The sequence below is a fragment of the Rhagoletis zephyria genome, unplaced genomic scaffold (assembly GCF_001687245.7).
Source record: "Rhagoletis zephyria isolate East Lansing unplaced genomic scaffold, Rhagoletis_zephyria_1.1 Rzeph_scaffold_01097, whole genome shotgun sequence".
In the NCBI taxonomy this organism is placed as follows: domain Eukaryota; kingdom Metazoa; phylum Arthropoda; class Insecta; order Diptera; family Tephritidae; genus Rhagoletis; species Rhagoletis zephyria.
Window position 1 is genome coordinate 40,205 of NW_016158181.1, and position 16,180 is coordinate 56,384.

Genomic DNA, 16,180 nt, shown 5'->3' on the forward strand with positions numbered 1-16,180 from the left:
TGGTGATCTCCGAAATAGTGCTATAACTTCTACCGCTTAGACTTTGTTGCTTTTTCAATTTTTCCTAATAAACAATCGTGGTATAAAGCTCAATAAAGATATTATAAACAAATAATTTTTCACGCATTATGTGGCAAATCAATTTACAACAAAATTAAATTAAATTATATAAATTTTGCAGAAGTCAATTTCTCTCTTTTCTTAAAAGTGCGCGTGAAATTTCCGAGATATTCACCAAAATCTAAAACAATAGTTTTAAGCATTAAAAAATAAATTGATGTGCAACTGTCTGTGACCGAAAATCCAAAAATTTGGTCAGTGAGATTTTTTCCAAATTTCTAAAAGTACAATCGAGCCTTACATTGAGACCTTTTGCCAGAGGCTGCCTTATTGGATCATCGATATTTATTTCAAAAAAGTATTTGGACTATTACGTGTAAAAATGCGAAGGAACTGAGTAATTTGCGAAAAACATACATCAAAAAATAAATTTTCCACTTTGCTGCTTAATAGTTGGTTATCTATTTGTTTAACGAAAAAATTGTTTGTATGAAAAAATATGAGGAATTTCTTTACAAACAGAATGATATATCGTTCTCTTGCGTGCGGCAAATAGTAGCCGAGATATTCGGGAAAATATGAAGAAAAACGTTTTTTTGCATAACTTAGCAAAAAATATTCGCACAGCACTGCAAATTCAGATTTAACTTCTTTTTATAACCCCCTCTTGAATTCTATGTATAACTAAATTCGTGCATTGTATTGCAATCTTAAACTACCATTCGACTGTACTAATTTGTTTATTATACAGTCGTCAAATGACATTTGACTAAACCACGCGTGTGGGCTAAGATGATTTTTTATATTTATTTAAAGAAGTATTGTTAGGGGCGATATTAATATGAAAAAGATTTATTGAAAAACGCTTATTTACTGATATGTGTCCAGTTTTAACAAATTTTTGTTGTAACTAGAAAGCATTTCATCGCTTTCGCCGTCCTAAAAAATTTGTCATTTTGAAAGAGGTTGTTTTGTCAAATGTCGCAGATTCATGCAATAGAAAAGTATGCGCTTACATTTTTAATTTTACATAGGCTTAATAACTGACCAATACACCGAGCAAATGGGTCTAATTTTTGAACATGCAATTGAGGTTGCCAATGCAGAGTTAGAGACTCCTCTAAAAGCTGTGAAAGAGGAGATGAACTATGGCGATTCTTTTCAAGCTTACGGTGTATTATGTAAACTTCTAAAGGTAAACAAAGGCACTATGTGTATACATAGTATTAAGATTTTTATTTGTATTTAATGTATTTACATTTTTTCAGGATGGTGTGGGGGGAATTTTTGGTCCCTCCTCACGGCACACCGCCAAACATTTGTCCACGATTTGCGATACCAAAGATGTGCCCTATTTCTTTTCAGATATGAACGAGAATTCAGAGGCTTTTAACTTATATCCACATCCTTTAGACTTATCAAAAGCATTATATTTTTTACTATCTGCCTATGAATGGTCACGTTTTATATTTTTATATGAATCTGGTAACCAAATACTTTTCATATTGAATGTGTAAAAGTTATGTATTTACATTAATATACCTATTTTCTCCATGTGTACCCCAAGTTGAATATTTAGATATACTTAATGGTATCTTGGCTTTCTATGGCAATAATGGTCCAACCATAACGGTTTTACGTTACGATATGGAACTAAATGGAAATTATAAAACTGGGTTGATGCGTGTAAGGAAATCCGGTGATAGTCGTATCGTTGTTGCCGGCTCATCGGACACGATGCCGGAATTTTTACGGCAGGTGAGTACAATGTCAATATCTGCAGATCGCTATTTACCTCAATTGTATCATAATCCAAAAAATACATACATACCTCATGGCTGTACCAGTTACCAGTATCTCACTAGAACAAAATATACAGTTCTTGTTTACTATGGGAGTTCTGCTGTTTTGAGTTATGTCCAGTGATCGGACTTAGCGAAAATTCTGTGTGGTAGATTCTGGAAAAAAATGTGGTAGATTTGGAAAAAATGTGGCAGATCTCAGGTTTTGGATCAAACTTTTTACAAAAATTCAAAAGAACTGCAAAATTTTTAAATTGGGTTTTGCCGATTTTGACAATTCTCGAGTAAAAGTAAACAACGCTTTGAAAACTTTAGAATCGAGTACCAGAGCTCTTGTATAGTATCGAATCGTAAATGTACATTACAAAGTTAATGGGAATAATGATATATTGTATTGGGTATTTCCAATCTGGCGTGGCATGACATTTGTATGACAAAATATTAGAAAATAAAATTAAAACGTCAAAATTTGAAAACTCTGGGAATTGGGCAAAACTATTTGTATAAAACTTTTTGTAGTAATATTTGAAATATTTAAGGCTAATTTTCCAAATTCCAAAATGTAAAAATCTGTCCTGTTTTTTTATCAGCCGAAGTATCTGACATGACGCTACCTTACTAAAATTTCTATTGAAAGTTTTGTTGTTAATATTGTTTTTAAACAAATTTTAGCCCTAGCTATGCTTCCATTTCTTGCAAGTCTATGTCGTACTATAACCGTCTAACTTACTTTGGAATTTATATGTAAAGCAGAAGTGTGTACTATCTTAGGTTGCAATGTGGAGCGCCTTTATTGATGTACTTATTAAAGTGCAAAGTGTTAATTCTTTATTAGAAAATTAGACCAATATTCAGATTTAAATTTTTTAATTTTGTTTCGATATTTGGAATATCGAGCCTTTTTATTACTATATTAATGGGTACCCGATAATGGGTAGCGATACTTTAAATGAGTATTATATCGATACTTTCGGTTCAATATCGTGTTCCTACTTGTTATCACATAGTATTTAGTGTTGGACAATTTTTGCTCTTAAAATTAAAAAAAAATAAGGAAAATCATGTGAAACTTAATTATTACTACTGAAAAATGCGAATATGTGGTAGATTTCAGACCTTGTGTGGTAGATGTGGTGGATGCTCAAAAAAGTGGTAGATCTACCACAATGTGGTAGAAGTCCGATCACTGGTTATGTCACTATTGAAGTAATCAGCGATATGTATGTACGTTAAAATCTAAATTAGTTTTCTTTGAAAAAGTGATCCTATTTGTGCAAGTGGCCTGGCAGCCGTTCCAACAGTCGTTGCTTGAGCTAATCTGCTCTTTTTCCAGAGTGCCAGGCCACGTGCTCAATTTGGTGAATACCACTATTGTTTTATAAGTTTATTTTCAAATTCCAGGCTCAACAAGTTGGCATCATAAATGAGGACTATAAATATATTATCGCTAATTTAGATTTTCAAGCTTTCGATCTTGATCAATTTAAATATACTGAGGCAAACATAACAAGCTTTAGAGTATTTTCACCCGAGCAATACGCAGTTCAAGAGATCATGGAAAAGATGGGCTACGACTCTACGCCAGAAAATTTAAGAAATGGTAAAGGCAATGCATTTGTTTTGTAATTATAACACACAAAATATATATGACCAAACACATTATCTACCAGCTTAGCCCCGATTTCATTAGGACAAAATTTTAACATATCCAGTCTCCTTATTGGCTTTCTAACTTTTTTCAATATTAGGTATTTTTTAATTTATACCTTAGGAAAACAAAAATACTTGGAATAAAATCGAGCGAGATAGTCATTCGAGTTTCCAATTCAGATAAATCAATTAATTGTCTTCTATGTTTACAAAAAATCTACATACTTTTTTAAAATTAGCGTACGCCGCATGATAAAAATATAGTAAGGTAGAACCGCTGAGAGTCACTTTTAAGACTCTTGACGTTTCCAAACAATTTAATTTTTAAATTTACTCACAAACTCACACACACATTTTCATTTTCAATCTCAAGCAACAACAATTTCGAACAATTTCAATTTTTTATTTTCACTTTTATATGATTTTAAAATGTTGGCAAACTTCAAAAAAAAATCATGGCCGACAAATTGAGAGAACGGTTATACCTTGCTATGTTTTTATCATGGTACGCCGTACGTGTGGATAGACTTGTGCGTGACTATTACTTGGTTGGGTCCATTCTCGAAACCGCATACACTGAACATAACACATAACACTTATGTAAATTATGAATACGTGTAGATTTTTCTAATAGCCGTTGTTCGTTGCTTATTTATTTATTTTTTTTTAAGCATAGTTTTAGAACATACAGCCGTGCTCCCATTTTCACTTACTTTTGCGATTCGTGTTTTCGTAAAAANCCGTACGTGTGGATAGACTTGTGCGTGACTATTACTTGGTTGGGTCCATTCTCGAAACCGCATACACTGAACATAACACATAACACTTATGTAAATTATGAATACGTGTAGATTTTTCTAATAGCCGTTGTTCGTTGCTTATTTATTTATTTTTTTTTAAGCATAGTTTTAGAACATACAGCCGTGCTCCCATTTTCACTTACTTGTTTTGCTCGTGTTTTCGTAAAAATCGTACGTGTTTTTTTTTTTTTGGTTGCTCCTAAATTCGCAACTTTTTGCTTCTAAAAAGCCATCCCTTGCACATGTATCATGCACCAAATCGTAAATCTTCGTTACTTCGACAAATTTTCGTTGCCCAAAAATTAGAAGTGTATAATAAATAGTAAATTGACAAATAACATCCACAAACAAAGTTAATTGTAGGATAATGGGCATATTAAAAAATAAATTTAAATTAAGCTAGCTTTTTATTTATGTTTAATTTTTATTCCACCGTCTCAGTGGCAACCGATTTGAAACCGCAAAAATTTTCCGGTTTGCGAATATTGGAGCACGTAATTTTGCGATTTGAAAAGTAAAACGAAAAATATTTGCGGTTCCGAAAATGGGAGCATGGCTGATAAGCTTAAAATCACGAAAAATAACCAAACTTGGCAAATAACGGACACCCTGTACACTAGTTCCATTGCATCCCTTTCGAACGTGATCAATCGGTTTTTCTGTCTTAAAAATAATTCAACCCTACTTTCTGCGATGGATTGACCTAAAACCAATTTCCGGTCCACACGAATCGAATTAGTTGAATTGTAGATAATTACGGCATTACACATATTGGTCGTCAAATGTTTAGTCGCGCTCAGTGGTGCAAAACGAGCCACATTTCGATTAGCTGGGAAGCAGGCAGAAATTAAGAAAACAAATTCGACAACTATGATTTCTATAGATTTTCGTATAGGCTATCCGAGTCTTTGTTTTTGGAGTTGTTCCTTTTCATATTTCATTTCATTTCATTTCATTTATTTCAAAAACATTAGTACAATAAGACTTAGCCCGTTCTGGTACAACAAGTTCATACAAATTACAAATTACAAATAAAATACATACAACAATAGAATATTAAATCTTACTACAAATATTGAAAGTAATTATAATATAGATAAATATTACAAATACAGATCGGTGGTAAGTAATATTTTTTGTTTTTTTTTATTTATTTAAGAAAGCTTTTAGATATATTCTAATTATGGACCAACTCGTGCCATTAATACGGGTTTATGTGAAAAAATTTGGAAATTTAATTAATTTCTTAGAAACATTCAGTAAGCAGTTTGGTAGCCCATTCAATTTAAGTATAACAAAGCGAAAGTTTAGAACTTACCGTTAATTTTTGACCATTCTTTTTATGGAAGGTGTTGCTCATTTTCACCATACAAAGAGATTGTCGAACATACTTTGTATGTCCTAGCTACATATAATAAAAGCTTGTAAAAAAGGGAGGGTGAGGCGCGTCACTTCCGCTCCGTTCGCTTGCCAGAATTAAAATTCTCACAAGATTTACACTTTAACTCGTTATTTCTCAGATGTTTGTGTATAGATGAATTTAAAATTTTTACACAATAAATTGCAAACTATTTAAAAGGATTTAACAGCGCTTCTTAATACTTATTAAAAACCAAATGGCGTTTTTTTAAACATTTTTTTTAATTATGGGGGCGGTTTTAAAAAATTTTATCTAATTTCCTTTCAATGGAGCATTAATATCCCTCGCATGTTTTTTCAGACAAAAAAACTGTATATTGTTGCAAAAAAATCCTTTTCACAAAAGAAGCGTCTTTTGAAGTAGGTACATACAGAACTTTTTAAAACAGTTTTTCAATAAAACAAAAGAAATTCCTGATAATATGCGTAAACTTTGTACAACTCGCGACAAAATGATACGGTCTAACTAAAGCTATGTAAATCCAACCATACCGTACACATAACCAACTTCAAATTTAGGAGTACCGTTAATTTCCTCATCATCCATCTAAATCGGTTGACGTGGTCCAAAGTTATGCAGTAACATAAAACAAAAAAATTATTCCGACGAATTGATAACCTCCTCCTTTCTTTTGAAGTCGGTTAAAAATCACCAGGACGATTCCCTAGGTTGAAGAGTCTACAAATTACCGTTGATTTTCCTTTTTTTTTTGTTTTGCTGACAACGCACAGTGTATCGGCTAAATAGAGCTAGCTGAAAATAATAGTTAACGTGCACCGACTTCGCTGAAACTTGACATGTGCTGTAATTTTACTTAGGAATAAGGAGTTATAAGATATAGTAAACATGGGCTAGCTGCCACTCTCTGTACCCTTGTGGGTGAGTGGATGATGCGTTATACAATGTCAGCATTAATATCACCGATGACAGTTAAGTCTTAGTTGGATTTTTATATCAGAATCTCATTTTTGTGAAAAATGCAGATAGAGGGCATTGAATATAAGCCCTCGAAATGTACATACAAAGTTATTATGTTCGTCAATTTTTTTTTTTTTTGTATGGAAGAAAATAATAACACCATCGCGACGGTCGCCAAAAAAAGGTAAAAGAAAATCGTAAAATTCTTAGCATCTTGAGACTTGCACTTTATTACTAGAATTTAATGGACTAAAAACATGCATACTACAATTCAAGGCACACAAATACAGGTAGAAGCCATTTTGACGTTGCTCACGTGAGAACCAAACTTTCAAACTTCAACTTGTTTTGTTTTTATTATAAGCTGTTATTTTTCTATATTTCGGTACTCTTGGAATGTCATGTCGTTTGGTTTTGAATGTTTGTTAAAGCAAATTTTCATTAAAATTTGAGTTTTTTTCAGTGTTGTGCAGTTTACTTTTATGTATCTGCAAAATATAGGAAAAGAGTCGTCTTTAAGAAGAAATTAGACATAGCACTTTTGTATGGATTTTATCTTCATGCTTTTTAATATGTTGAAAACATTGCTGGAAAACCTTAAAATGTTTGCATGGAACCATGGCGCAATAAACAGGTGAAGTAATAAAACAGCTTTCTCACTCAATTTTCTGACATTCGGCTGCCTTATAGTAAAATTTTTTTGGCAATTATTCAAATAAGGCAGTGTCAAAAATATGTAAAATTTGACCTACTCTCAGACTTCTAAATTTGAACGTATACTCGGTACAAGCTGGTGGGATGAAGAATGGCACAATAAATTAAGTAATAAAATAGCTTTCTCGCTTTATTTTGTGACATTCGGCTGTCTATAGTCACATTTTATAGGCATATTTTTCCTCGCTGTAATCACTTTTTTAAAGGTACAATAGGCAAATATCTTAAAAAAGGCATGAAAAGGCAACATCAAATGTGTATATCGTCGTTTAAAGTACAAAACCGCGTATCGTCATTCTGCAAAACCGCGTAACTGACATTGGCTGCCAAAAATTGGATTTGCTCACACAGGCTCTTGGGTCAATCCTTATGCATTCGTCCCGAAATATACTAGCCAGAAATGCGATTGCTTTATAAAAAAGAGAACCATTTTGAAATATGAGTGTTTTTACGCTCTAGAAAATAATTTCTACAACTTCACATACGCGGTTTTGCATTTTGCTGATACGCGGTTTTGCATTTTGTTGATCGCGGTTTTGCACTTTAAACGACGATATACTGATGCGCACTAGCGACTGGTCTCGCGCACTCTGAAACATATTATTACCCGAAAATATAAAAAATTCTTGATTTCTATGTTGAAAAACATCATTTTACTATTGAGATGACTTAAAACAATATTAAAAATTACCTTCATTGTGAAAAATTTAAGTTAAATTTTCTTTTTAAATGTTCACCATAGAAATGGGAGAATTCTGGAAAACTCATATTACAATCGGATAGCCCGTACAAAAATCGATAGTTGGCGAATTTTGTTCTCTATTATCTGTCTGCTTCCCTGCTAATCGAAGCTTGTATCTCGTAAACGCTCGAGATGTATAGTTAACGCTCGTTTCTTTTTTCGGATAAAAAACAGAATATTAATAATAATAATAGTAATACATTGGCGCTTACACATATGTTAGTGATTGGCCGAGCTTCTCCTCCGACTTGTGGTGTGCGCCTTGATGTTGTCACACAAAGCGGAGGGACCTACAGTTTTACGCCGACTCCGAACGGCGATTGTATTTTTATGAGAAGCTGTTTTTCCCGGCAGAAATACACTCGGAGGTTTGCCATTGCCTGCCGAGGGACGACCGCTGTTAAGAAAAAACCTTTTTCTATATTTTTTGCGATGTTGCTTTGACCAGGGCTTGCACCCAGGTGTTGATGAGTGAAAGCGCGCACTGCTTACCACCACACCACAGCGGCCGACTGCGCGAAAATCCCGTTTCGCATTATCTCCATTTAAAAATAAAAGGATTTTTTACAGTACATTACAGAAACAGTTTCCCAATAAAATAAAGGAATTCCTATTAGGGTACACTTAATACCAGGTATTCCTTTATTGTACGCCCCGAGACAAAATGATATGTCTAACAAAAGCCATGTAAATCCAAATTTCTCACTTTGTACAAAAATAAGAATTCAAAAAAGTGGCTTATTCTAGTTTGAAGTGTCTAAAGAATACTGTTTAATTTTGATTCCTTTTTTGCCGTCTGCAAAAAAATAAACAAATATCAACGCGAATTCTTAGCCCATTGAAACTTGCGCCATAATAAGCTACAGAACTACATAATTGGAAAATTTCTAAAAATTATGAATACAAAGTTTTTTGTTGTGGCATTTTTGTTTTATGTATTTCCCTACAAAGTTTCGAATGTGGATTTATATGGTATTAACTATAATTAACTAAACTTTAATAAAAAATTATTAAACATTAAAAAACCGAAACGAAAATAATCAAAGCTGGTCAAGATATCGTGTCCCTATTTGTTTACATAATAGTATACATATGCATTTTAAACGTGTTTCCGCGAACACTGTGTAACAAAAAATTTAGACGGCAAATAAAGTATAAATGCAGTATTTTGGAAAAGGCCGCAGCATTCATTTTTGGAATTCAAATAAAGTATTATTCTGCGAAAGAAAGTATAGATAAGAGCGTTATTTATAGTAATGTGTATACGTTTTCATTATGAAATAAGCGTTAAAACACAAACTTACAGCGCTCAGATTTTGGTCAAGTGTTTGTCGAAAAAAAGTTTCCACCGGTTAAGAAATTAAGCGCAAATTAATTAACAAGTTAAATCAATTATTAAATAATGGTATCAATTGAAATGGTTTAGAAAAGGCTTTATAAATTAACTACGTATAGGAGGGTTGCCACATGTAAAAAAAAAAGATTAAAGTTTAAGTTTAAAGGGCTAAACTAAAATTATTTAATAAGTTAAATGAATTACTAAACGTTGGTTATCAATGGAAATGGGCTTAAAATCCTTTATTTAAGAACTATATTAGGAGGATTGCCACGTGTTTAAAAAATAAATTTCCACTTAATTCATCAGTTATATGAAATATTTATAACAAATTTTAGTTCGAAATTAATTTTTAAGAGGGTTCCTATTTTGAAAGTGGTTTAATTATACATAAGTTACATGACGTTTTTATTGGCTGATATACACTCAAGGTTTTTTTACTTACTGTCGAAGAACGACTGCTTCAAGAAAAAAAACCTTTTTAAATGTTGCTCGGAATCGAGCTAGGGTTCTGCCAGGTAAAAGTACGCACCTCTAACCACTCGGCCACGGTGCCTTCAACATTGACACTAATCAAATTCTCTTAATTTTAGGATCCTGTCCCATAACACTTTCCATGGCTTTGATTTACGACTCTGTTCAACTATTTGCGGAAACTACGAAATATTTAACGGTGCAAACCGCACCTTTAAACTGCAGTGATCGGAGTGAAAGCGTTCTAGATGATGGCTCCACATTCAAAAATTATATGAGAACGGTATTTTTCTTTGATTTTTTATTATCTGACACCACTTTAATTTATTGAATCATTTTTTATTCTGTTAATATGCAAATTCCTTTTTTAAATCAGCTGTGTAACTTTTTTATATGAAAACAAAAATGCGTAGCACCGTCAACTACAAAAATGCGAAAAATCAGCGGCCTAGATACTTAAAATTTGCACTTTGTTATACTAAAATTTGATGGGCTACAAACTTTAATACCAAAATTTTGCCTAAACATGCTGATAAAGAAGTTAGATATATTGGTCAAACTTTGCAGAATTTTCATAATTTTTTTACAAAGTCTGAAATTTGGCTTTATCACACTGTTCCTGAATTAGTTAAAAGTCCACTAAAACGTACGACAAAAATTGAAAATGCAACTTTGTTCGTTATCACCTACCTAACCGAAATCCATTTGCACTAAAATCGTATCAGCTTATTTTTGCGAAATATTTACATTCAAGAATTGCAAAATTACAAAAATTTCAAAACAAACTTTTGTTCTCATATTTTTTTTCAATTCGTGGGATATAATTAAGATAACAGTTATAGGCTCGTCACCACATAATTCTTTTGCAGAAAAATCGTTAATTACCGAAGTCATGAAGAAAACTGAAAATAAGTATATGCACCATGTGGAAGAAAAATACTGTTGGGAAAAAAGTAAGTGGAATTTGTTAAACCTGCAATAAAATGAATAAAACCAAATAAGTAAAGCTTTCGTTAAAATTACTAAAAGCCAAATAGTGAAAGGGAAGCTCTAATGAAAGCTTAACTTATTATATTTTATTCATTTTGGTGCAGTTTTAACAAAATTTTCTTGCTAAAAAATCTTTTGTTACACTATTTTACTTTATTCTTTTGATTATACATACATGTTAAATAAAAGCTTCTTTAAAAAAATTATTTTTTTTGCATTATTTTATTTAAAATTTTTTATCACTTTTAAAAGTTGAGCGCATCTTGTGTTTGAGGAACTTTTTATTAAACAAGTAGTTCAAGTTCAAGTTTCAGAAAAAAACTTAGAAAAACCATACAAATTATTTGAATAAACAAAAAGTTGGCACATATACATAACTTGTGAAAAACCAAACGAGATCGTGTACTTCAATAACACACTTTATAACGAAAGCCACTAGTAACATGTTAACAAACACAGTAGGTCACAACATATACGTATCTTTTATAGTCCAATTCGAACAATGTGAACAATTTACAACTGTCGATAGTGTTTAGAAAAATTCGAAAAATGAAACCATCGATAGGGCTGTCGATAGTTCTCCATCAAGTGAGTTCAAGCTCAGGAATTTGTACTGAAAATCGAGTCGGTACTTGAGCTAATTTTTATTCATGATGCCGAATATCCAACCGTAGCGGTTTAAAGGGGAAACTTTGTAATTTGCGTTTTTTACCAAAGGTTTTAATGCAGTTTTTTTTAACATTCGTATGAAAGAAAAATATGCTATTTAATTTAATAGGATATGCACATAAATAATAATTTAATTTAAAAACCTGGCAGTGCGCTTAAAAAGCTAATTCAGTTTCCAATTGTTTTCTGCGTGAGATCCGATATGGTGTTTTTCTTAGCAAAAGCAATACGAAGCCAATTTCGGATGACACAGAAAATTAATTTAGACAGCCTTTGTTTATATGAGGTTGGGCTGTTATTGGCTTCTTCCCTCCAAACAGTAAATCCTTCCACACTGGCAATATCAAGATTACCTGCAAAAAATCGCATTTTTATGATTTAAATAACTAACTTACAATGATACATTATCCATTAAAAACAAAATCAGCTAACAAGTTTTATTTTTAACCGACTTCAAAAAAAGGAGGAGGTTATCAATTCAGTGGAATATTTTTTTTTTATGTATGTTACCGCATAACCGTGGTACACGTTAACCGATTTCTATAATTCTGCAATCGACCACAACATTTCACTCACAAGTGCTGACTTTGACAGCGCGCCTACATTAGTCCAAATATTTTTAGATAAACAAAGTGCACTTTCATATGTAAAAAAGTACTCTATTAAATAACAAAAACCAAAAACAAATTATATATAAGCACATAAATATTTTGAAAAAGTTTCAGTAAAAAAAAAACAAGTAGAAAGTTTTTAAACAAAATCAAAAGCCAACAAATTCTCCAAATTTTGCCTATTGGGGCATTAATCATACACCGCGCTTCACTTGAATAGGTACACATATTTTCCTCAAGATCCAAGCGTATATGTGGACTTGTGGGCATCAGAGAAAATTATTTTTGATCTAATTTTGAAGAATGATTAATTTCGAAGAAGAGTGGTGATTATGAAGAAAACACCTTGATTCCTTTGGATTTTATTCCACTTTTTATCAAACTACACAAAAATTATGATTATTCATTTGATTCATTTGAATGGGAACAAGGAACTTATAACTAAAGAAAATTCATAAACAGAGCCTTCACGGTACCAGGACTTTGTAAGCTATATGTTGGAAATAAAACTGAAGGGCATGCAAATGTTTATGACAGCTGAATCCGGCTCATAGCATTGCATGAAATGCGGCCAGAACATAAAAGCTAGACGGAAATAACAAAAGCCCTTTACGAGGTCAGCATCTTATTTTCGAGATAGTGGACCAAAACGAACAAAAAACGTTGGTGTTAATGACACCACAAAGGAACTACGGATTACTCTGTGTCTTGTGTTTAGAAAATGTAAAAAAAGGTCATCAATTTGTCTATACAACGTAAAGAATCGTGACTGGAATTTTATACAACTCGTAGTCCAGATCCGTTGAGATAATATTTCAAGTTTCCAAAATTACGTATAACTGATGCAAAACAAGTATTAACGACATTTGTTCATCATTTGCACCTTGTTCTTGAATATGCACCGATTCGCACCATAGGAGCTAGAGAAACGAGGATAACGTAGCAAAGTCGTATTTTTTTCAGAGTTCGTCCTATAAAGAATTAGATGTTTTGCGCAGCTTGCATCAGACAATCCATGTGATGATTGGCAGTTGTTCTTTCTTGATGCTTCAAAGTGCCTTTAGAATTATATCGTCGTTTAAAGTACAAAACCGCGTATCAACAAAATGCAAAACCGCGTATGTGAATTATGTAAATTACAGGGACGGAAAATAATCATTATTTTTTAAATGTTACCCAAAAAAATTAACAAGTTGTAATCGTCGTAAAACAATTTTATTTATACCCAAGTATTTTTTTTCGTACGTCCCACTGTAATTTACAATGATTTTTATTTTTAGAGTTTAACCAATAAAAGATTAAAAATAATAATTTATTTTTGAGTTTTAATTTTTCGCTCAAAAGTAATTATTATTACTTGATTTTTATTTATTTCCGCTGAGCAAAAAAATAAAAATCAATAATAATTATTATAAACTCATAAAATAATGATTAAATGCTGATTTAAATTATTTTACTCATAATGATAACCGTCCCTGGTAAATTGTCTTCTAGAGAGTAAATACACTCATATTTCAAAATAGTTCTCTTTTTTATAAAGCAATCGCATACCTGGCCAGTATATTTCAGGACGAAGGGATAAGGATTGAGCCAAGAGCCTGTGTGAGCAAATCCAATTTTTGGCAGCTAATGCCAGTTACGCGGCTTTGCAGAATGACGGATACGCGGTTTTGTACTTTAAGCGACAATTTATATACATAGTGAAATTAAAATTAATGATATGTTTTTTTTTTTGGTTCAATCTAGTCCTTTCCTTGTGTTAAAGCCACTGGGCGTATTCAAGTGAATCAAAATAATAAGCATAATTTTCGTGTAGTTTGATAAAACGTGGAATAAAACCAAATAATAGAGGCGTTTTCTTCAGATATAAGCTTAGATCTGAGGAAAAAAGTGTACCTATTCAAGTGAAGCGGAGTGTACATATGTGCTTGCAGAAATATCATACATATGCATATATTTACTCAAAATAAAATGGTATACAGACGAACTGAGTTAATTTTAATTAAACTGGACAAATACAGATTAAAATTTTACCCTGACGAACGGCAAAATTGTGCATTTAGACAGCTGAATTTAAGTAATTTTGTTTTTGTTGTCGCAAGTCAGCGGCAATCACCATAGCTGCAGCAAAGATATGTATGCGTGCGTGACCGGCTAGTTTTTCAATAAAGAAAGAAAAAGTTGTAAACATTAATTAATTTCACTGGATTAAAAAATATATTTTTGATATACAATATTTTTTATTTTAATTTTTTTGCTATTTTTTATAAAAATATAGTTCATAGAATAGTTCAAAGACATAAAAATATAATTTCTAAACCGTTAAAAACTCAGGAAAATAAACTTTTATGCAAATTTTCAATTTTTTAATCAGATTTTTAGAACTTTTTTGAATATGCAGTTTTGTAGCCCAATAAATTTTGAGCGTGGTCAAGTGTGTTCTCAGACCACAAATTTATTGCACTTCAAATTAATTTAGCTTTCTTACTTGTCCATCAGTCCACTAAAACTAATCTGTCTTTATATATTTACTCTTGAAAAGTCAAAAATGATACAAATGATACAAGTTTGCTTTTTGGTTGTTGTTGTTTCCGACAGGGTGGGTGTATGATGTATTATGGAACGAATATGACAAGGGATGACGGAAATTCGTTCCATAATACATGATACAAGTTTGCGCCATCCGGTCGGCGATGACATTTCTCAAGTAAAAGCAAGCAAAGCCGAATAGGAGGATAAAACAATCCGTAAAATCAGTAAATTTTTTAACAATATTAAATTATTCGATAAAAAGACGTGCTTCAGTTATGTAAAACTGTAAAAATATATGATTTGACAGGATTAAAGTTGCGGTAGCATTGTCGTTGCCACCCAAGAATTATAGAATATCAAATTACGCAATTCCGGCGGTATTGACATTTCTCAAGTACAAGTAAGCAAAGCCGAATAGGGGAAAAAAGGAACTGTCAGAGAATTTAGAATCTGACTTCGCGATAACTTTTGCGTGTTAACGATTAATTGCATTGAAGCTCTCGCTTAACCCTTCCTGGCATGATTTTTATTTTGTTAAATAAATCAGGATAATATAATTCAAGCTCTAGATTCAAGGAAAAATGTTAAAAAAAAAAATCCTTGCATGAATACATAATATAAAATAATTAAAATACAGTAAGAAATATCCATCATCATGCAAATTTTCATGCCAAGCTCTGTACAAAATAACCAAAAATTAATGTATCTTTGTATCATTTTTATTATACAGAAACACAAAAAAAAACTTTTTTCCACTCATTATCACTTTTATCAGGAAAAAATCTCAGATTAGTAATAATAATCCCAACGGTTTTACCCTCCATTCCCGTCCATCCGCACGATATTTTTAATTTATGCGCCGAGTCACGAAAAGCAGGAGTTTATTAAGTTTCAACCACAACCAACAACGGAGAATTCTATACCATTTCTAGGAAAAACTGTTTTTCCCCATAAAAAATACATGCAAAACTTTGGGCGCTTTGAGCGACCTCTAACTATTTTTGATTTCAAAAAAAAAAAATATGGAATATATTTTTTTCGGTATAGAACAATCCTAAAGCATAAAAACTCCGACTTTATTTTTCACATGCATTTTTGGACCACCCTAATGTACATACAAGTACAATGTATGTATTTATAACACATACATAACTAACTATAACTATGCTTACGTACCTTTATTGAATTAATTACTTCTTATTCTTTTTGTGACAGCTCAATCTGAAGGAAAGGACCATAACAGGTAAAATTTACTTTGAAGGAAATATACGCAAGGGCTATGCTTTAGATGTGATTGAATTGCATCCGTCTGGAATTTTGAAAATTGGAACTTGGGATGAAATTTCAAATCTTACCATTCAACGTGTGCCACAAACAAACTCTGTTGTAGAGAACGTTGATAATTCACTTGCAAATAAAACATTCATCGTATTGTTAAATGTTCCGGTAAATGGATAAATTA

General features: G+C 32.0%; 1 protein-coding gene across 1 annotated transcript in view; it reads left to right on the forward strand.

Annotated features, from left to right (window-relative positions):
• GluRIIE (Glutamate receptor IIE) overlaps positions 1-16,180 on the forward strand; it is a 50,100-nt gene that overhangs the window by 4,271 nt on the left and 29,649 nt on the right. Inside the window, exons 2-7 of the mRNA XM_017615903.1 lie at positions 1,095-1,255; positions 1,329-1,545; positions 1,628-1,818; positions 3,264-3,462; positions 10,036-10,199; positions 15,934-16,164. Coding sequence (XP_017471392.1) covers positions 1,095-1,255; positions 1,329-1,545; positions 1,628-1,818; positions 3,264-3,462; positions 10,036-10,199; positions 15,934-16,164 — 1,163 coding nt within the window. The remainder of the gene's footprint in view (positions 1-1,094; positions 1,256-1,328; positions 1,546-1,627; positions 1,819-3,263; positions 3,463-10,035; positions 10,200-15,933; positions 16,165-16,180) is intronic.